This window comes from Mesoplodon bidens (assembly GCF_964165515.1).
Source record: "Mesoplodon bidens genome assembly, chromosome: 2".
In the NCBI taxonomy this organism is placed as follows: Eukaryota; Metazoa; Chordata; class Mammalia; order Artiodactyla; family Ziphiidae; genus Mesoplodon; species Mesoplodon bidens.
Window position 1 is genome coordinate 89,629,960 of NC_138177.1, and position 24,077 is coordinate 89,654,036.

General features: G+C 38.8%; 1 protein-coding gene across 1 annotated transcript in view; it reads right to left on the reverse strand.

The window, feature by feature from the left end:
* The window catches only part of GNAI3 (G protein subunit alpha i3), a 37,538-nt gene that overhangs the window by 2,640 nt on the left and 10,821 nt on the right, over window positions 1-24,077 (reverse strand). The window contains exons 2-7 of the mRNA XM_081222675.1: window positions 13,951-13,993; window positions 13,694-13,835; window positions 8,586-8,743; window positions 6,671-6,799; window positions 3,170-3,299; window positions 2,449-2,602 (exon numbers count right to left, since the gene is read on the reverse strand). Of these exons, the coding sequence (XP_081078801.1) occupies window positions 2,449-2,602; window positions 3,170-3,299; window positions 6,671-6,799; window positions 8,586-8,743; window positions 13,694-13,835; window positions 13,951-13,993 (756 nt within the window). The remainder of the gene's footprint in view (window positions 1-2,448; window positions 2,603-3,169; window positions 3,300-6,670; window positions 6,800-8,585; window positions 8,744-13,693; window positions 13,836-13,950; window positions 13,994-24,077) is intronic.

Genomic DNA, 24,077 nt, shown 5'->3' on the forward strand with positions numbered 1-24,077 from the left:
TTTTTTTAAGTTGAAGTGAAATTCACATAACATGCAATAAATTTACAATACAGTGGCATTTAGTGCAGTCACATGCTATACAATCACCACCTCTCTCTAGTTTCAAACTTTTCCACCACCCTAGAAAAACACCCCATTCCCATTAAGTAATCATTCCTCAATTCCCCTTGTGCCAGTTTCCTAATAACCAACAACCAATCTGCTTTCTGTCTCTGTGGATTTGCCTATTTGGGATATATCATATAAAAGGAATCACACAAATGTAGCCTATTCTGTTTGACTTCTTCCATTTAGTATAAAGTTTATAAGGTTCATCAAAGTTGTGGCATTATCAGTACTTTGGTCCTTTTTATAGCTAAATAATACTTCATTGTACAGATATACCAATTTGTTTATCCATTCATCCTACCTAGACTTTTGATTCCTTCTTTTCCCACCTGCTTACAAATCTTGCTCCATCAATTACATCCACTTTTTGTAACTTCTCTTTTGCTGTAGGATCTTACCTCTAAGCCCATAAACGTTTAAAGATCTCTCCTTCCCCTGTAATCTAAGCTGCTCAAGAGGAGGCTACACTTGTCTTCATTTCTTCACTTCCCACTCAGTAACTCACTGGTCCTGGCTCTACTCTCATCATCCCACTGATAATGCTCTCCATAACAGTCAATGGTCTCCTGATTGCTAACTCCAGAGGCCATTATTTCAAAATGTATTTACTTACCTGCATATGACATTGTTGACCACTCCTCACTATTTAAACTCTCCTCTTAGTTTTTGATACTTTGGCTTTCCAGATTCTTCTCTTTGTATCCTATACAAACCTTTCTTTTTCTCCTGCCAATAGAGGCTGGTATCCGCTCTCATTCTATTCTTTTCTCTCCTCATTCTATATCATCACTCTAGGTCATCTCATCCATTTCCATGTTGTATTTACACATGACCCCAAATCAGTATCTGTTACTAACCTGTAACCTCTCCCCAAGCTCCAAGGCCACATATATAACTATCTGTTAGATATCTCCATCAGGATGTTCCGTAGATACTTCAAAACCAACATCCCTAAATATGAATTCAGATCACAGTACCAGGACCCAATTAAGACAGAACTCAGGGTACCTTTGACTCGTCCCACTTCCTTACCCTAGCTACACCCTTTCACCTTACTATATAAAGCACTTACAGTGTCTGCTCAGCTAACAAGAGGTCCCCTCTCCTAGAAATACTCAATTCTGATCTAAAGGTCATAGTGATATAGCCCTGGCACTCATGTTTGTGTCCCTAACCTCATCTGATTGAACTAAGGGTTTCTGCCTGACTTAACCCTGGCCAGAATCTCTTTTAGGAATTTGAACCTTGGGCCAAACAATCCCAGTCTAGCCTGATCTTTTAAATGGAGGAGATACAGAAACTGTGGCAGGGCCATCTTTTATCACATAAACTGAGCAGCAGAGAAAGTTGGTAAGGAAAGAGAGAAGAATATAGAGACACAGAGAGGAGAGAACAGAGATGTGGAAAGAAGTGCTTCCAGGGTTCTTGACAGTGCTTGCAGGGTTCCTAATTCTAACTGCATTCTTGAGAACTGTCTGCATTCTTGTCCTTGACTTCTATGATATATCCCTGTATCTTCATCAAAAGTTTCTATTTGCATCCTAAGAGAGTCCTCACTAATTCAACTCCCTTACTATCTATCTTTATTGCCATCTATCACATAATCTTTCTAAATCAGTTTCTACTACATCATGTACCCCAATGAATATCCTTCAAGAGTTCCCCACTGTCTCAGCATGGGATACAATGCCCTCCACGAGCATCCTTGTCCACTTCTCCAACCACTCTTCCCCACCACTTTAAGCTCCAGCAATACCAAATTCCTCGTAGGTTTCAGAAAAAATCATGTCATTTTTAACTCCATATTTCCATATATGCTGTTTCCTCTTCCTAAAATGTTTTTATTCCCCCGTCTGCCTGATGATTCGTAGTTCATCCTCTTACTATCTCACTCCAAGTGCCATTTCCTCTAGAAAAAGACTACACTGATCCCATTGAGGTAACCCCTTCTTCTGCTCTTCTATTAATGAACATTTTACACTAAAATGAAATTCTTCAAGTGTCTCTCTTTCTACAACATCAGTTTCTTGAGTGTAATAACTGCACCTTATTCTTGTATTTTGTGAATATATTTATACCAAATTTTGATTTTTACCATTCTTTATTTGCCTCAGAAAATGAGGAGGACAGAAATATAAACACAGTAAACTCGATTATGTCTGGAATAGCACTTTAGACTTAAGGGGTCTTAATCACATGCTTAATGTTGATACCACTACCAGTGAACACTCTCCATAAGGAAATACACACAATGTTCAAAACAAAAGACAGCTGTAGGAAGGTCACTAAAGTTTTGATTCAAGATGTATACCTCCAACAAAATCTTTCATGATCCCTTACCTGTGTATTCTGGATAACAGATAGTTAATGGACTCCTCTTTATTTTTTCCTCAAAAAGATCCTTCTTGTTGAGGAACAGAATGATCGAAGTGTCTGTAAACCATTTGTTGTTACAAATGCTGTCAAACAGTTTCATGCTTTCATGCATTCGATTCTAAAAAGGAAACACAGGATGATAGGTCAGTAGCAAAAAAGTAAAAGTAGAGTAACTGTTAATGAACAACAGACCAAAAAGGTTTTTTTTTTTGGGGGGGGGGCGTGCTACGAGGCATGCAGGATCTTGGTTCCTCGACCAGGGATCGAACCTATGCCCCCCTGCAGTGGAAGCACAGAGTCCTAACCACTGGACCGCCAGGGAAGTCCCAGACCAAGAAGTTTTAAAAGCGCTGATGGACAATCATGAAAAGAAGTCAGACACGGATAACACAAAAGCTGCGTCAGTCCTCATTTTTATAATCCTCAGCGGTTGAGAGGTGGGAGTAAGGACTGGCTAACAGGAGGCTGAATCCTGCCCACATACTCAATGTGCCGTCATATCTCCTAAGGTTAAGAGGGCATGGATCAGTAGTTTGAGAAATCTAATCACACTGACAAGGAGAAAAATTAAGGATTTTAAGTTTTAGTTCAATGAGTAAATGGATGCACAAAGTCTTCCTAAGAGTTATTTTCCGTTTTCTGCTGCATTAGACAGGCCTTTTATTTACCAGAAGCTCCAACATACCATCTCCTCATCCTCAGCCAGAACGAGGTCATAATCACTGAGGGCCACGCAGAAGATAATTGCTGTCACTCCCTCAAAACAGTGAATCCACTTTTTTCGTTCTGATCTTTGGCCACCGACATCAAACATCCTGAGTAAGGGGAAAGAAAGCACAATTTCAGCACGGTCATGCACACACACATCTCCCTCAACTGAACTGGTTAGGGAACTTCCCACTATTGCATATTCAAAACCCCATTTATAATAGAAAAGACAAACAAGGAGCAGATAAAATGTAGTCAGAATAATTATCTGTGGTTAAATGTAAAAGAGAACAATATGAGAAAATAAAATTTAGGAACAATTAAAATTCTCATTTTAGATAAACAGTTGAGCCTCTTCACTATCAAAGCTTGTGTCAAACATGCCAAAAGTCAGTAGAGTAAGCACTGAAATGGATTAAAAGAAGGAGGGGAAAAAGACAGGAAAAATGAAGAGCTGAACAACACAACTTAAGATAGTAACAATAACTAACATTTACCAGACACTAAACGTCTTAAAGTACATTAGCTAATTTAACCCTCATAACACTCCTGTCAGTACTATTATTATTCCCATTTTACAGATGAAGAAGTTGAGGCACAGATATGTTAAATAATTTGCCCAAGGGAACACTACTAACAAATGGGGACTGGAACTCTAACTCCAGCATCCAACCTGGTACCCACAACACTACTCTACCTCTCAAAATGGTTTATCTCTCTAGCTAAAAAAAAGAACAATAAATCCCCAACTTGCATTCTGCTTCCATAACTCTACTGATTCAAAACTTTGTTTTCCTTACTTTTTGTTTCTTTTTTTTTTAATTGAGGTTAACTGAGATACATTTTTCTTTAAGGAAAACATTTTAGAGATTAATTACAGAAAAAAGTAAATTATATTTTATGGTAGGACTCTAAGAACCCAATATCTAAACACAAAATTTAACCAATATTTCCCAACTCCAAGTCTTATTTAACCTAATTAAAAATAACAAAGCCTCAACGGTTCACACATTTTATGTTCCACTTCAGATCAGTTTTAGACCACTACTCCCTTCTGGGGTGCTTACTTGATATCCTGAGTCAACTGCTGAACTTCTGTCAGCAGTGTCCTCATCTACCACCTATAGTAAAAGGAGGACCTGCACGGCTTTGTTTTTTAACTGGTACTAGGGTCTGAGGAGGTATGCATACAAATGGTTAGCTACTCTTAAGATATATGTTTGGGGGCTTCCCTGGTGGCGCAGTGGTTGACAGTCCGCCTGCTGATGCAGGGGATGCGGGTTTGTGCCTCGGTCCGGGAAGATCCCACATGCCGCAGAGCAGCTGGGCCCGTGAGCCATGGCCGCTGAGCCTGTGCGTCCGGAGCCTGTGCTCCACAACGGGAGAGGTCACAACAGTGAGAGGCCCGTGTACCGCAAAAAAAAAAAAAAAAAAAAAAAAAAGATATATGTTTGCTGACAATGATAAAATGTTTTAGGGTTAAACTCTGCCAAGCTGGTTCAGTGTGTCAGATCTACAGTGACTAGGGATCTATTTCCAGAGAATTTTCTCCCTAGAGATTGAGAGAGACAAGACACAGTTGAGTAATTCCTCAATGTATGTTTGAAAGAGAACAGTCATCTCATCTCTTCATGACCCAACTTTTTCTTTTGGTCTTTTGATCTTCCCCAGTTCTTTTCAACCTTTAGTCCTGACACCTGGAATGAGGCAATCACAAGTTGGCTCTAATACAAGGTCATATTATAGGTTTTAAGAAAGCTAACATCACATATTTCACCATAGACCTTTCAAGAGCAGACACACACTGGTACACCATAATTTGAATTTGCTCCACCATTTCTTTCTATAAAGTCCATAAAACTGGCAGAACATTGTGAAGTTCCCAAAGTGGGCTTTTCACACATATTAACATTTACAGTATCATTCACTAACAGATCAACATTTTATAGACATTACCTCATAACTGAGAGGCAAGTAAGCAATTACACAATGCCTTGCATATAGGAGATGCTCAATAAATGTTTGAATAAATGGATAGTGGTTTTGCCTAGAGAGAAGAGGAAAAGGAAGAAGTGATAGTACTTCATAACAAGATATCTACATGCCAACAATAAAGCGGGTGCAGCACCTTAATTATATCTGGCTATTGATCCTGACATAAAATGACCAACAGGAATCACCTAACTGAAGATCAATCTATGACATCAACAAAAAAGGTTCCCACACTAAATAAATAAAGGTCATGACATATAATTATGAATGGATTACTAATCTTATAGCACACCAAGAGATATCTCACTCTTATGGTTTCATGGGTGATAATCCATGGAGACTCTGCTATTCTTGTTAAATAAATTCATCAGTACTATGATAAGCAGCTCTTCTATTCTAAAAATATTCAGCTGAACTGCTATTTTCCTGCACCAGGTTTCAAATCTCTTTTGGTGTATTAAGATTTCAAGACCTCAACTAGTATGTAGTAGTATCTAAACTCTGTGTGGGTTTTGCGAAACCTATGAAGCAATTTTTTTCAGAGAAAAGAAAATTGAGAGAATCTGAACTAAAAGTTACATTTGCACGCAACAATGCTGAATATCACATTCTACATACAAGCATAATGAAGTAGCTAAAAAGGACATCATATACTGAAGGGGGTAAATTTACTCCTAATCTCAAAGGTCATAAAAGCAGAAAACAAGAACCAAAAAGACAGTTCTATTATTTACAAAAGACCATTAACACAGAGACAAGCTGAAGCGTATTCTAGAATTACTAGTGCTGATGAGAAAATCCTCTGTATTAGAATACTAGAATCTTCTCTCTCTAAAACAATAATTGTTTATATTATATCATACCTCCACAAAATACCTCTATCCCTAGATCGATATTCCATTCTGTACTGTATTAAGAACTAAGTTGTGCATGATACTGTGCACAAATCAGTCAAAGGCCATGACAGTGTTAGCTTCATTCCAGTAAACTGAGAGAGAAGTGCGATCCAGTAAGAAAGGATTGACACTGGTGAGAAAAGCATTTCTGTTTTAATATCAAGATGCCAGAACAAAGCCACATAAACTAAACCAAAACACTAGCTTTCTATCCTTTTAGTATTGTTGTTACCCTTCTAAACAACAAACATTCAATACATGTTTTGGCGATTCCAATAAAAAAGCAGCTACAAATAAAATTAAAAATAACATAAATTGGTAACCATATGATTACTTTTATTGATATGTAAGTTACAATTAATTTTGAATTTAAGTTCCTCCAAATGGAAAATATACTTGATGCTATTTGGAGAAAGAAGAAACGCCTGGGCCCCCATTCAGTTTAAACAGTCAAATACTGGCTGATGAATATAATTATAAGTTTCTAAATCAAAGAATATTGCCTACAGAAATTTTACCCTGATTAAGAGATACTAACTAAAAGAAAGATATTTGTGTGTGGCATATCTAGAAAAAGGCTAATGACTTACTTGAAGTACAGGTCTTTGAAAGTGAAATGTGTTTCCACAATGCCTGTGGTCTTCACTCTTGTCCGCAAAACATCTTGCTGAGTTGGAATGTAGTTGGTTTGGGATATTCTATCCAAATCATTTAGGTAACTAAGTAAGTAAAATACACATTTATTTTTACTTAGTGAAGCCAACCATGTGCACAGCAAGTCAACAGACTAAACTAGTTCCCTGCCAAAAGCAGGTTCTGAACCTGTCACTAAAGTAGCAGAACAAATCAGATCTTCAGTATCACAGAAGATAATGAGAAAAAAATGAACCTAGCATAGGACAATTAAAGTAGGTTTTATATACACTACACAAAAGTGGTTTTAATTCTACCAAAATTAAACTGTGAAAGCCAATTAAAAACAAACATGGAATGCTATTCTTAATAAAGATTCCTGAAACTTAATACTAAATCAACTGTGCACTGCACAGTACAAAAACCTAACCAAAACAAAAGCCCTCAGACATTTAATGGGTCTTCTGTACATTTAAACATTTGCTAGGACATTAGAAAATGCTGTTTGAATTACTAAAATTAAAAAGAACTACTTAGCTCAATAAGAATGAGTATTTCCTGTTTTCCTTCATGAAACAGAAAAGTTACAGGTTGTTTTTTTTTTATCTAAGCCAAAAACAAATACCTCCAAAGAAACTTCATTTGTTCAGTGGAATAATTTAAAAACTGCTTCAAAGCTAAATTAAATTCTTCACAATTTCAGGGTTCCCAAAGATTTTTTTTAATAGGTGATACCATAATAACTGAATTTTTAATGATCTTCTATAAAACTAAGTACCATCATTCATGTTAAGGAATCAGTCAACCTCAGATCAACAATTATGAAAAAAAAAACTCTATAAATCATGTGTCTTCAGGTGTAGTTAGAGGATTCAGAGCTTACTGAATGTATGTTAAAAAAAATTACAATCTAGCTTGATGACTACTGGGAGAATTATTTAAACTACCAACATCTGCAACTGAAAATATTATTGAGATGGACATGAATCCTGAAACGTTTCTAAAGTCAAGTTTTCATTTAAAAAGTAAGCTAAGTTCTTCAAATATCATTTCATCTTTTTATAATAATTTGAGCTAGAATAATAGGAAAAGCAGGAAAATATAATATTGGAGAAAATACCTTAATGCTTAGAACTGCCTTCATTTAGTATGGAGATGGATACAAGTAACAAGAACTTACCAAGCCCCCCAAAAGCACGTTAAGAAAAAAACCCCACACATTCTGAATATAGGTCTTATAAATAAACATATTGTAAAAGAAACAATATAGGACAACATGTAAGAGCTTAACAGAAGTATTAATTATCAATACAAATTCTCTAAAACTATGTAACACTAGAGAATTTCCTTAACAAATAGATGCTTCAACTTCATCCCAAGACTCAACATTCTCTTTCTATACAAAGTCTACTATTGTGATCTGGCAAAAGATTTATAAGTGGTGACTAGTACCAGAGAAATCCATAGTGCAGCCCAGCCACAGAGAGTTGTATGCATAAACGGGATATCACATATTAATTTCCCTTGCTAGTTGGCAATCAATGCAAAGTCCTTATGCAGAGGGAACCTACTGAGCTGGAAGAGATCCAGGACTCAGATGCAATAGATTTCTCTGCTCTTTCACTTCTTTACTATAAATGACCACGGAGCTATTTTCATGATGCAAAGTCTCCCATTTACACTCCAAGAGGAAATATTTTTCTCCAAATCATATAAAATGACCAAGGGCTCTATAACACTAAACTGAAACAATCTTTATAAAGGGATCCTACAGAATTCTAAGAGCGTCTGTTCCTTAAGAATGGGCACTGAACTTTCACTAGGGTCACCAAGTTACTTTCTGTTTTCATTTCACAGAGAAAAATTACTTACTATGAAGCAGAATCATTGAGCTGATATTCCCTGGATCTGCTGAAGCAAGCCTGCACCCCACCGTCTCGCCATAACCGTTTAATCACTCCTGCTAATTCTGGAGTCATGACTCCTTCTTCCGCACTGCCAGCTAAAACAAATAATTGCCGGGCATCATCCTGAAGAAAGCAGTTAAAGGAGAGAGACACATGATTCTCCATTTCTTAAAGAATTGACAAGAGTCTCTTTAACACACACACAGATATACATTATATGTTATATTACTTAAAAGAGGTATGGGGCTTCCCTGGTGGCGCAGTGGTTGAGAGTCCGCCTGCCGATGCAGGGGACGCGGGTTCGTGCCCCGGGCCGGGAAGATCCCACATACCGCGGAGCAGTGGGGCCTGTGAGCCATGGCCACTGAGCCTGCGCGTCTGGAGACTGTGCTCCGCAACAGGAGAAGCCACAACAGTGAGAGGCCCGCATACCACAAAAAAAAAAAAAAAAAAAAAGAGGTATGAAAGAGGCCTTTCCTGGCAGTGCAGTCTGAGAGAATTTACAATGAAGTCTGTCCCCCTTCTCTCTCCACTACAGTTAGAAGTGCAGAGCAGAGTTGAGGAATGATTTCACTCCCACTACCACTTTTTCACACACCACCGTCCCCTGAAAAGATCTCTTCTGATTGTCCTACAAATCCCCATCCTGGTTACTCATATGATTTTTTTTAAAAATACATTTATTTATTTATTTATTTTTGGCTGCATTGGGTCTTCGTTGCTGCGCACGGGCTTTTCTCTAGCTGTGGCGAGCAGAGGCTACTCTTTGTTGCGATGCGCAGGCTTCTCATTGTGGTGGCTTCTCTTATTGTGGAGCACGGGCTCTAGCCACACGGGCTTCAGTAGTTGTGGCTTGCGGGCTCTAGAGCGCAGGTTCAGTAGCTGTGGCGCACAGGCCCAGCTGCTCCGCGGCATGTGGGATATTCCCGGACCAGGGCTCGAACCCGTGTCCCCTGTATTGGCAGGTGGATTCTCAACCACTGTGCCACCAGGGAAGCCCATGATTTTTTTTTTTGACAGAAAAATACTGATCTGTCTGTGAGACAGGCACATGTAACACATCCTCATTCTGTTAAAGGAAGCCTACAATAAAAATAGAAATGAAGGGCTTCCCTGGTGGCACAGTGGTTGAGAGTCCGCCTGCCGATGCAGGGGACACATGTTCGTGCCCCGGTCCGGGAAGATCCCACATGCCGCGGAGCAGCTGGGCCCGTGAGCCATGGCTGCTGAGCCTGTGCGTCCAGAGCCTGTGCTCCGCAACGGGACAGGCCACAACAGTGAGAGGCCCAAGTACCACAAAAAAAAAAAAAAAAAAAAAAAAAAAAGAAATGAAAAGACTAGCACAGAAGAGGTAAAGTCTAAACATGTCAAAGGGAGTAAAACATTAATCAAATTTAAGGAAACTGTCCTCTTTTTCCTTCTTCATCTCAGAGGAACAGGAAGAAGAAGAGACTGAAACATTTAAGAAGTCTGGAAATCTAGTAAGGGAAATAAACCCCTAAGGGAATAATTCAGTCTCTACGTTCCCCAAAGGTATAATAATCCTCTAAATGAGAGAGAAAGAAAGGCAGAAGGAGAAGAAGAAAGTAACACAGAGATCTGATCAAAACTTCGTGAGTCACAGACATAGCTTTGTAAGTGGTTACGGGTTTTTTTGTTTTCTGTTTTTTGCGGTACGAGGGCCTCTCACTGCTGTGGCTTCTCCTGTTGCGGAGCACAGTCTCCGGATGCGCAGGCTCAGCAGCCATGGCTCACAGGCCCAGCCGCTCCATGGCATGTGGGATCTTCCCAGGCCAGGGCACGAACTCATGTCCCCTGCATCGGCAGGCGGACTCTCAACCACTGCGCCACCAGGGAAGTCCTGGTTACGGTTTTTAAAACAAAGATATGTGAGAGGTAAAGAGGGCAGAAAGGGCTGAGAATTGTGATTGCTTTGCTTTATTCTACCTAGCACTGCTTGTCAGATACTTTATAAAAATAAACATAGGTTTCATGGGATGATTTTCCCACCTCAAATCTAATATTTATCTGCCTCAAGAGATTTCCAAATAATCATAAAAATGCAACTACTAAAGAAAAACATATACTGGGTAAAGAAGAAGTAAAGGGGGAAGGGGAGCAATCAATTGTATTATAAATAGTCATTAGGACAATAAACTAGCACGCACAAAGCATTTCGGACCACAGGTGAAATTGTAAACAAAAATTCCTAAGACTTGTGTATTCCCAAAACTCGTGCATCCATCTAAGCAAAACAAACCAAAACTAACCATAGTGCACTCCAATTAATTTTGCCGAACCCAGGATCTTCAGCCTTAGCTGAGTAATATTCTCTTCCTTTGAGATCCTTTCCAGTATTCTTCCTAGTAATACTTTAGACCCAATCGTCTCTAAGAAACTTCATCTAATATCTATATTCCCCTCGTCTCTTTTTAGAGATAAAAATTTTCAATAAAGGAACGAATGAGAAAAGCTGAAAAATTACACAAACTGGCAATGTACTCAACAGTGGGCATGTCCTTCTACACATATGGAATAGTACTTTATTTAACATTTAATGACTTTATAGTCCCTTGGTTCTGAAATTTGACCTATACTCATGCAGGTATTCAAAACCTCAATAAGTATTGCTTTTTTTTTTTTAAATACCATGATTCTAATTTTAGAAACTTTAAAATAGAGAGAGAGCTACTGCTACGTATTTTTGCTGTCCTGACTTTGTAAAGTTTTAGGACAAAACATTTTTCCCTTACCACTTAACCCCTCTACAGACCTACTCCTGCTAGCCCATAATAAACCCTCTTTTATAGGTCAATAAAGAGGCCCCTCTTTACAGTGAACTTCATACCTCCACCCTTAAGCAGATATGAAAAAGCAACCTATTCCACACCCAGCTTTATGCTTTTCTATTCACTCTCCAGACAAGTGTAAAAAACTAGAGAAGGATAAGAGAGGAGCTATAAATATAAATCCTTACATATGCAAGAGGAAAAGAGAAACTTCAAAAAAAGGGTTGTAGATTAGGATGAGTGAATGCTGGAGGGCTAGGTGATTCAGGAGGCCTGAGAGGAATTAATAATGTCAACTGCATCTGGTGACATGGGAGTGTTAGGACCCAGAGATTAATGATACTGATTTGATAAAAGAGAAGTGAAAGGAGGAAGGATACTATGGTGTGAATGTTTGTGTCCCCCCCCCCCAAATTCTTACGTTGAAATCCTAATGTCCAAGTGACAGTTTTAGGAAATAGGGCCTCTGGGAGAAAATTAGGTCATTAGGGTGGTGCTCTCATGAGTGGGATTAGTGCCCTTATAAAAGAGACCCCCGAGAGATCCCTTCCCCTCCTGCCAAATGAGGACACAGCGAGAAGTCTGCAACCTGGAAGAGGGCCCTAACCAAACCATGCTGGCACCCAGACCTCAGCTTCCAGCCTTCAGAAGTGTGAGGAATAAATTTCTGTTGTTTATAAGCTACCAAATCTGTGGTACTTTATTATAGCAGCCTGAACAGACTAAGACAGAATATGACAACTACATCTGGTGACAAAGGAATGATAGGACCTAATGATTAATAACAACTAATTTGATAGTGGAAAGAAAGGAAAGGAGGAGGGATGACCAAGAGACAGAAAGGAGGTCAGACAGAGGGTGAGAAGTAAAGAAGGAGGAAACTAAGAAAATAAGTAAGTAACTGAGATGGAGAAAAAGCCAACAAAGAGAGGGAAGAGAATAAATACAGTATTACTAACCAATTATTGGATACAGCAAATACAACAGAGAAACAGAGTTGGGTAATAGGAAGGAATGAGAAAAGGGAGGAAAAAAGTAAGAACACAAGAAAGAGCTGGTCAAAAGAGGGAGGAAAAAGGAAGAAGAAAGGCAGCTGAGAGAGGGGATAGAAGGAATAAGACAAAAATAAGAGTTTGTTTATTTTTGCCTTAGCTATCACATTTTTCCTGCTCAGAGGCTTAGAAAAATAGTGTCTGATTTTTTGTGATATGGAACCCTTTTACAAAAATGTAGAAGTCATGCCCCACACATTCCTCTTCATTTCTTCTTTTGCTCCTCTTCTTGCCAATCATTTTACAACCCTTACTCTAGCTGCCCTTCCTTTATGGCACCTCTAGTCTTCCTAATCTAATACTATCCAATTAGAACCATCCTTCTATTATTTTTCCCTCCAAGAATTTCCTCACTTATTTACTGAATATTAATTTACATCTGAGAAATTGAGAGTTGCTTAGAAGAGTTCCTAAGCTACTTCACAGACATATAGGCTTTGCCTTTCCAGGCAGTCTCCCCAAGTCACTTCCTTTTATTGCCCATAGCACCTAAGTATGACACTGAACACACCTGATGACTCCCTTAGTTCTAGGAAAGCGTTCTATACATTCCCAGCCTTCTCCTGGAATTTAGCTGATGATGATATAAAAATGCCCCACTTTCATTTTGGCTCTCTCCCCACTGTATCAAACATCCTAATTTATAAACTAGACCTTCAGGGCCCACTAAGTATTATAATCAATCAACACAACTTCTGAATATCTGACATGTGCAAGAATTATACTAGGACATGGTATAATCCAATTCTATATAGCCTATAGTACAATGTAGTATAGGGATACAGTTATTCTTGAATACTGGAAATTTGCCTCTAAAATTAAGACTTAGTGTTCATGTCCTTACCAAGTTTATTCTGCGACACTGATATTTACCTTTAATCTCTACACCTCAGAAAGCAGAGCTCCATATCATGACAACCTCTCTTAGATTATTTCAATTTACTATCATTTACTACTATAAAAGTCAACAGTGCTGTAAAAGAAGCAAGTGAATAAAACAGTTACCACAAAAACCTATAGTATATCCACAGAATCCCATTTCCTAGACTTACCTTTGTGGTAGTACTCTAATATCTCTTAAAGTAGATTGCTAACATGTCTCAAATGAGCAGACAGTACTTTGCTACATCTGAGAGTGTTGCTTAAATTTATTTCCCTAACACATGAAGCAAATTGTGCTTAACTGCATCTACTGAAAAAGAGCGAGTAAAGAGGAAATGAGAAACACTTACTGCTCTGGCAGCTTCCCCAAAGTCAATCTTTAGCCGTCCCATGGCTCTTATGATTGCAATGATGGACTGTATAGTGTTGCTGTAGACAACTACTTTATATTGTTTACATTCTTCCTCTGAATAGCCATCCTCATGAATGATTCTTTAAAAAGAAGAAAACCACAACTCATTACCATGGACCTAAAATGAAAAGACACTATGGACTTTTATGCATTATGAGTAAATGTAGTTTTACAAAAGACCATGTTCCAACTTACTTCATCTGTTTCACAATGGTGCTTTTACCAGATTCTCCAGCACCTGAAACAAAAGAAAACCAGCCTTTGAATTCATCTGTAATCCAGCTCAAAAGTATGAAATCAACCTAAGTGATAATTCTAGATTAACAGAAACCACAGGTCCTAGGGAAAACTTTGGTGAGGTTTTCTATCTATCAGGAAAAACTATAAAGCTTCTCCAGTAGAGATTTTTCTTTCTTTATGTAACACAGCAACCAAATATAATTCACTGAAAGTGTTCCAGGGCCATCTTGATTATCACCTGTGTAACGTAGGCACTCTAAAGGAGATACAGCAACATAAACACCTCTAGGAACTCATCCTCTACATCCAGAGTCCCCAAGCCCTGGGCGGCGGACTGACAGCAGTCCTCAGCCTGTTGGAAACCAGGCCGCACAGGAGGAGGTGAGCGGCGAGCAAGCGAAGCTTCATCTGCCGCTCCCCATTGCTCGCATTACCACCTGAACCATCCCCCTGCCTCCCCTCTGCCTCCCGTGGAAAAACTGTCTTCCATGAAACGGGTCTCTGGTGCCAAAAAAGTTGAAGACCGCTGCTCTACATGAAACATCGTGAATGACATAGACACTGAACATACGCAAAAATGAAATGATTTTTTTTGGCTTCTTCACTTTTATTAATTCCTCTGTCAACATCCATGGACCTAAGAAGCAGCAATCCTCTCAGCCATGAGACTAAAGAGTTCACAACAGAGGAGGCATCGTCCCTACCACTTTCCCACTGTATACCCCCTCAAGACCACATTTCCCTCCTCAGCCAGCTGGAATCACTTTAACAACCACAAATGTCAGATGGACCACTTGAACTCCTTGACACTCCACCTGCACTTCCTTAGTCAACTCATTCTCCCCCCTTCCAAGATGCCTATCTGACACCACCTTCTCTCTCTCAAACCTTACAAACCCCTACCCACTCTGACTCTCAGCTAATGATCCTGCCACCCTCTTAATGGAAAAAGTAAAGCACTCTGAAAAAATTATCTCATTTTCCCATAACCAAACCCACCAATCTATCTGCACCTCCATTAATCTCTACCTTTATCAGTGGATGAACTACCTCTGCCAGTGTCTAAGACTAACCCTGGAGAGAGTTCACAATTGGAGGCTGTGCACTTACCCACCTCATTTTACCTATTCAAGGTCTTGGCTGCTACAATTGTCCCATGTCACTCAAATATCGTCAAGTTTTCTCTACCCACTGGGTCACTCTCTTCGTTATACAAACTTGCTATACTATCCATCTTAAAATCAACACAAACACACCCCATTTCCTACCTTTCCTTGACTCCACAAATCTTCCTCTAGCTACCACTCCATTTTCTCTCTTCTTCTTCATAGCAAAACCCCTCTGAGTTGTCTATATACATGTTCTTCAATTCTTTCCCCCAATTCTCTCCTTAACCCACTCCAATCAGGTGTTCATACGCACTACTCTACCCATTTCTCAAAGTCTCCAACTTCCATCTTAACAAATCCAATGGTCAATTCTCAGTCCTCATCTTACTCAAACTCTCAAGCAGAACTAGTCCAAGTTGATGACTTCTCTTGAAATATTTTCTTCATTAGGCAAGCTTCTAGGTCCAACATCCTACTGGTTTGACTCCTACCCCACTCCTTCTCAGTGTCCTCCCTCCTGTCTCTGAATTCCAAAGGTTGTATTGCTTCAGAGCTCCTTCATTGGACCTTTTCTCTATCTAAATTCACTCTCTAGGTCATCTCATCTAAGCTCATGGTTTTAAACACCACTCATAAACTGATAAGAGTTAACAGCTAGTGAGTACTACATGCCAGACACTATTCTAAACACTTTACTTGGGTTAACTCATTTAATCCTCACAATAACCCAGTGAGGTAGATATTATTACTATCCCCATTTTATAGACAGATGACAAATTCACTTGTCCACCACTACATAGTAAGTGACAAAGCTGAAATTTGAATACACACAGGTTGGCTCCAAAGTTCTTGTACACTGCCTCTGTGCTAATGATTCCCAAATTTAGATCTCTAATCCATACCCTGGCTTCTAACCTTGGCTCCAGACACATATATCTAAATTACTTACCTGATAAATCTTATATTTCTAGTAGACATCTCAAACTTAAAATGCCCAAACTGACTTACTGCTTCCCCACCTTTACCCTCAAACAAACCCTGCTCCACCATGTATCTCATCTCAGTAAATGACTTCAACATTCACCCAGTTACTCAGGCTAAAACTGGTAAGTGACATGTAGTTAACATACAGATGGAATGTGGGTGCCAGGACCAATATGTATACTGAATTAGTAGAGCTTAATTTTTAAAAATAAAAATAAATATAGCTCTAACAGTTTCTTCTTGCACCACAATGATCATGAGCATACTGGAAACCATAGGCCTAGATCATTGCAAAAGCTTCCTAAATGGTCCAATGCTTTAGACCTCACCTTTCCTATGGGCAGTTTTCCACTCAGTAGCTGGAATGAATTTTGTAAAATGTAAATCAGATCATGTCACAACTCTGTCCCAAAACTCTCCTATGGTGTCCAATGACACTCAAAATAAAACTCATGGGCAATAAGGCCCAATATGCTCTGGCCCCTGTCTACCCCTTTACCTTCAACTCCTATTATTCTCCACTTTGTTGTCTTGCACTTGTCAGACCAGCTTTCTTGTTTTTCCTCCAACATACCAAACTGGTTCTCAATGAGCTAGATCTTGTCTCATGATCTTCACATTTACCATTCTCTCTGCCTGGAATAAGTTTTTACAAGATCTTCTTCACCCATGTTTCTGCTTCCCTCAGAACAGCCTTCCCTGACTAATCTATCTAAACAGCCCCCACCCAATCACATTCTCTCCCCTTACTCTGTTATATTTTTAAAAGCACATGTCACTTCTTCACATTACATATTTCATCCCCTGTCTTCTCCACAAAATATAAGCTCCATGAACGTTTATTTATCCTCGTATTCCCAGGGCCTAGAACTGTGCCTGACATAAATTGGTTACGTAGATAAATACTGCTGAACAGATGAATGACTATTGTTCAATAAGCATGATCCTTTATTAATATTTCTCAACTCTATCAACCAAAAACGTTAGTTAAAATAAAGTTCAAATAATTTTATAATTTCAAACATCTACATTTTTAGAGAATCAAAAGGCACATTTATATATGATTTTATCTCTGTTCTTATCACTTAATTGGTAATCGGGGTAGCACAAAAACAGTTAATATTCAAGGAGCACACAAAGAACTTCCTAATGACAGTGTGAGAAAGAAGTGATTTCTCCCATGCATATCTAAAAAAACCCCTAATGATTCAATTTTGAGGAAGAGAATACAAAAGCATACCACTTACATTTAAAATAGTCTATAACACACAATTCCCAGATTATCCCATGTTAGCAGCAACTACAAAATTAACTACAAAAAGTAGAGATTAATGAAGTAATGTGCACCATTCTTTAATGTATTGAAAACAGCATTTCTACCATTGATGTTGGATTATTTTGAGTGAAATAATAAGTTTATTAATCTCAGAATCAATTTTTACCCATCTCATGAAGTTCTACCCCTATGAAGGTGCTGATTTAAAAAAAAAAAAAAGAAAGAAATGTTGCACTCTCTCTCTCATGTTTTTCCAAGGCTCCCTGATAAAATGTCAGTTTGTCCTTCTCTTTATTATCACACAACATATATTCACCCAAGTTTTTATTAGGCATCCAGTTCTATCTCTTAAAAGAAAGCACCTCTTACTGACCACAGAACTAAATACAAGATTTGTTTCAGTAGGTGTTCCATAGCATTTCATACAAATAAAGAATGAATTGTTTTATACCAAGGCTTTGACCCATTCAGCTTCTAGATCACCATGAAAAGTGCCACCATCTTACCTTCCTTCCAGGTACGAAATCTAAGAGTCATCTGGAACCTACTCACTCTTCTCTCCTTACATCAAGCTGTAACAAAATCTTCTTCTTATGCATTTCTCAAATTAATCCTTTCTACTCCTCACACATCTATCTGAGCCTGACATATACCTACTGGATGTTACTGCTGCAATTTTCTCAAACTTCTAGCTCAAAGCCCCTCTTCCCTCTCATCATCTCCAAATGGCACTATTAAAAAAACATCAGGGCTTCCCTGGTGGCACAGTGGTTGGGAGTCTGCCTGTCAATGCAGGGGACACAGGTTTGCGCCCTGGTCCGGGAAGATCCCACATGCCACGGAGCAACTGAACCCATGTGTCACAACTACTGAGCTGTGCTCTAGAGCCCGCAGGCACAACTACTGAGCCCATGTGCCACAACTACTGAAGCCCGCACGCCTAGAGCCCGTGCTCTGCAACAAGAGAAGCCACCGCAATGAGAAGCCCACGCATCGCAACAAAGAGCAGCCCCCACTCGCCACAACTAGAGAAAGCCCCCGCGCAGCAAGGAAGACCCAATGCAGCCAAAAATAAATAAATTTTAAAAAAACATCACTTTATCTAATAATTCTCCAAATTCTTCCAACATTTTCTATGACCCTTTCTTATTAGGTCTGAACTCTTTATTTTTACCTCAGTCCTCTGTGCTCCACTGCTTCAGTAGTATGTTCTCTCTCTAATAACTTTTCACTCTTAGGTTTTCCCCAAACTGCTTCCCTTGTCTCACCTTCCTTCCCCAATACACATGTGGTGTTTGAAACTTCCTAATTTTATGTACATCTTTTTATGTATCTTCCTTCAAAATTCATCACAAATTTAAGGAGAGATTCATTTGCCCATCTTCAATCTTCAATAATAAGGATATAAAGAATGGGATAGACATAAAGGAATTGCAAAGACAGACTCTATGGCTTGAAGAGGAAGGAACTGAAGATGATTTTGTAGGCAGAAAGGGAGGAACTGGGCAGGCGATAGGACATGTAGGGAAGAAAAGTCTGAAAGGCTCCAGAGACAGGAGGCAATGGGATCAGTTCAACTTAAAAGATGTATCCTTAAAACGATATGTATCTAAAGTACATCCAATATAAATAGGAAAAAAGGATGAGAGCTAAAGCTACAGAGATTTTTGAGAGAAAAGGAAGACAAGTAACTAAGTTAGATGGTCTTGTTCTCAACAAAAGAAACAAGGCAATCTGCAGAGAATAAAGGAATGGAATTAATTTAGAAAACCATGTTATAAACAATCAAACAGAACAAGAAAGAAATGTGTGTACAGGATAGCACACAGAATCACCAACACCGTTAGACAGAAAACAATTTACCAGTATATATTCTACTGTAGACTCACTGTATTTAGCTAAATATACTCTAAATTTTATTTTTAAGGAGCTCCTTGAGAGCAGGTACCGTATCACAGGCCCACCTATTTCTTCCCATAACATATACTACATTATGAATGTGAAAAATAAGAAATGGTGATGATTTCTTCGCAAGATCTTTAAGGCCAGTGAATTGCTAGTACAAATTATTATATATGAGTAAACGCATTCAGCTCACATACACAGTGGTTTTAAAAATTTACCCTGAAAGATGGCTGACACTCAAAACCACACTGTCACCTGATGCCTCCTCCTTTTTCTCTCTCATTTTGCCTAAAAGAAAGCTTAAAACCAGCCCAAAGGAGGTACATGAGTATATTACGCTCTTTCATACTTCGGTGCCATCAGGCATAATGAATTTCCGCATCTGTAAAACAGGGGTCAACAGATGATTCTTAGAACAGTGCCTAGCACATACTAGGTATTCAGTAAATGTTAACCAGCCATTATTTGTGAATGCTGTTTCCTCTGTTCCAAGTACCACCAAGTAATGTTAAGGCCCGAAGTGTTTAATTTAATGAAAACTTCTTGGATACTGATGTTGGTTCAAAACCTCAGTAGAAATGGTGTAACTACTTAGCTGCTGTCTCACAATAACAATACCGTGGATAGAACCTGGATTCACACACTTACTCAGCAACTTATAACCTAAAAGCTACAGCAAACTACATCAAAGCATTAGTCATTTTCTCTGCCCTACCCTGAAGAACAAAAACACTTTCTTCCTAAAATCTATTTTCAGCCCTAGATACTCCTGTCTGCTACCTCTTCTCCCATACTTCTCACCCATCTGCACCTCTGCAGCTTTTCCTTTAAGTTTGCCCACAGTCTGCACCACTACCTCATGTACTAGTAGTTATTCCAGTGGCACCTGAAACACCTCCTTTTCCTTTTAAATACTTGCTTCTGTAGAGAAGGCATGAAACTTCTAAAAGGCCAGGATTATAACTACAGCACACCCCCTTTTCTAGAAGTCTCACAGCCCCAATATGCCACTATTTTTGGATAACCCTCTAGCCAGTGCTAGACACACATGCTCATGGTCTCTCTACAGGCCTGCATAATCAGATATATGGGAACATATGACTGCAATAGGCACAGACCAGCCTCTCTCCCACAGCAGATTGAAAGCTTAGTCAGTAACTTGATTTTTCTTTCTAACTTATTCTCACCTTTCATTTACAACTCAGGCACTTAAAAAGATTTTTTTAGTTAGGGATACCATGTAGGAACAAACTCTATGGAAGAGGAGACCTTGGTCCTAGCTCTGCCATGACTAGCTTGTGACCCTGGGTAAGTCACCTAATTTCATGACAGTCTCCTTACACATAAAATGTGAAGGACTTTGGCTTAGATGTGCTTTATGGTTGCATTCTAATATTCAATGATTATAATTATTATAATGCTAAAGGCAGACTAAATCTCTAATTCTGACACACAGAGGCTTCAAATCAAACCATGGATCCACATCTTCCTATTAACCCAACAATCCACAATACTACCATAGTACAGTGATCAGCATGTTCTTCAATTATGCACTACTGATCAAGAAGGGACAAAGAGCAGAAAGAATTAAAGAGTGTAGCAACAGTAAGGAAGTAAGAGTTGTCTGGCAGCCAAGCTCCTATCTTCATGCTCAAGGATATTCTATATACAGTCTTAAACTAGCAGAACATTCAAGTTAGACTGCTATTCTTAAAAAAAAAAAATGTGAATATCTATAACTAAGGATCACAGGAGCACAGTTCCTGCTATTTCCAAAAATAAGGTTATCTATTGTTCCCACTGATTCCTTTCTATAGAGGTATAAGTAGCCAAGATAATAAAAACTCAGATTAAGGTAAAAAATGACATTTCATCCAAAATGCTTTTCAAGGTACCATACTTAGCACAAAAACCAGTTTCCAGCTTCCTGATTCAGTAAAAGAAATGGTTAGCAAAATTACAGATGGGAAAAATGTCACAGAGCAAACAAAAATTGTTATTCAGCCTTTAAAACACACACACACACACACACACACACACACACACACACACACACATATCCTGCATTGCCTGGCATTGCTAGACAATGAGACTTCAAATACAAATAAGTTTAGGAATTTATGGTCTCGTGGGAGAAGTTAGATATATTTTTCTTGTGAAATTAGCAAGTTTCCTTAACCTGAAATAACAGAATAATTTTTTCACCCAGCCCACTGTCCCTCTAAGCATGCCAAGCCTCTGCATTTAAACATTTTTGAAAACCCTATTCAACTCAAACTTCAATCTTTGCTGAAGCCTCTCCCATTCCCTCTGAACACAATTAATAGTCCCGCTCTGTTGGCTGGCACAGATTATTCCCTTTCAGCATCAGTCCCAGAGGTTAATTTCCAAAATCAAGTCCCAAACTGTCCTTCCCAGACACCTGACCTCATTTTATCTCTAGCCAGCTCTGGCTACTCAAAAATAAAAATTTTTTTGTCTCTATTTCCAGCTCCGAATCTCATAAACTGCTAATGGGTTTTCTTGATTTTGATTTAAATGGTAACAAAACTCTTTTTGGTACAACCTGAAAACCCTTCCACATCTATGTAATTCTCCCTCAAGGTGACTCTGACCAGATTCAACCTGATCCTACAGGTTAATGTCAAACACCACAACACTAATACTTGGTCAAATTATTTTAATTATTTGGGTTGGTGCCTGTTTAGTATTCCACTAGTCCTAAACTCAAAAGCACACTCCTCGAAAGCACAAAACAGTGCCTTCTTTTTGTGCCTCTACCCCCAGTCTAGAGCACAGTCTAGGACACAGTAGACACATTAATAACTGTGAGATGAATGGCTTGAGTTTCTATGAGATCCAGTGGTTGCCTAATTACATTTTCCAAATGCCAGTTGCAATAGATGGAATTTTCGATATAGGCAGTTAACAGAAACAGAAGATTTCCATTCCTCTGCTATCTTTAGTCAGCCCCACACCCATTCCTGGTTATGCCTTCAACTCTCATCTCACAACTATACTTGGCAATAAATTTGGACTCATTCACAAGCCTCCTGTTCTCCCTATTCCCCTCTAAACCTCACTCTCAAAACCCAGTCCCAGCTCCTTTGTGCCCACCATCCGCTTCAGTGAAATTAACTGCTATGAATCTGTCCTGCCCACTCTGTATCCTAATACCTGAAGGAGTGCAAGAAACGTGAGTGGTCATTAAATATTTGTTCAGTGAATGAATGAATATCTTAATAAAAGATAGCAGTGAGTTGTGACTGGGACAAAGATAATGGGTCTCTTCTCTGAAAAAGATTTTTCTAGGAAGCAATCACATACCAATCACCAAAGAGGCTTAAAATGCATTAAGAAATTTTTGATGAAACTTAATTGATATATTATAGTACCTGCCTGCCCATAACCCCTTCTGGAGAAATCCCTATTTCATTTGCAGGGCAGGTGGCCTACAGGATCTGGGCCATGCCCCTCTCTGTGGCTGGATAATGAGTAAATAAATACCTGACACAGGAGTCACCCAGTACAGGGGGACAGAGGGCCTACACCCTCTGTGATCTAGCTCCAAAAGATGAGTAAGACCAGCCAGATTTTCTGAGGAATCTGCACTGGAAGATACAGAAAAAGTCATCCTAAACTACAAAGTCACAATGTGTGAAAACCTAGGTTACCATTATAGGGCTTCATGCACATCAATACCATAAAGGAAAGAATTCAGAGGAAGTTGATCTGGAGAGAAAACAGAATAGACAAAGGCACAGAGAGACTTACAGATGTCATGAGAGAAGAGAGTCCATACAAAAGGAGAGATAGAAAATGAGTGAGGAAAGAGACCAAGGAGACAAAAAAGAGAGGAAGAGACCAAGGAGAACAAGTAAAGACAAGAAAGTAAAAAGAGGCAGAAATAGTAAATAATGAAGACAATGAGAAAGAAAGAGAAGAAAGGCAGAGAAAATAGCCTGGCCAATGCCAGAGCTGCCTCAGTTTCTGTGGCCTGATTCTTCAGGTCTTCCTTCATTCTCATAAAACCTATCTCTATTCTAACAATAATTCCCCTCTCCAAGTCTTTGAGCTAGTTTGAGTGAGTCTTCTATTCCTTGTGACCAAACAAAACAAAAACAAAAACCACCTTGAATGGAACTGGCTTTAAGTTAATTAGAATCAATTACCCCCTTTTCAGCCTTTAAAACTTTTTAAGTTGTTTCAATTAAATATTGAATACAAAAAGGGATATTTATGACGTGTGTGACAAAACAAACATCTGTGTACCTATCACCCAATTTAAAAAATTAAACATTACCAGTTATCTCTGAAGTCACCTATGTGTTCCTCCCCAATATCAATTACTTTTTCATTAAATATTTCCAGAGGGTGAATATGCAATAAGGGAAGGGAAGAAATTTTTTTAACTCCCTAACAACCAAAATATGTCCAGCTTACACAGTAGTGCATCATTTATTCAGTTTCACATCTTTCATGGACATGATCCTATCATTTTACAAGCCTTATAAACCATAAAGCAGAAAGCTAATAGCCATTTTAACATTCATAAATCACCTAAGGAAAATGTTGGTTTGATTAAATGGGGAAAAAAAAAAAGAGGCAGCTCACTCAGCCAAGTAGCTCTCCTCAATATCTTTTCACCTGAGAATATGAACAAGGTAACTCGAGTGTTGCTAAGAATCATGTGTTCTCTTTGGGCAACTGGCCAATTTACAGGGAGAAGAGGGATTTCTTCCTCACTTTTGTGGAATATAGAAAGAATGCTTAAGGGATCAATCACTTGTGAGCAAGAAGGGGGATCA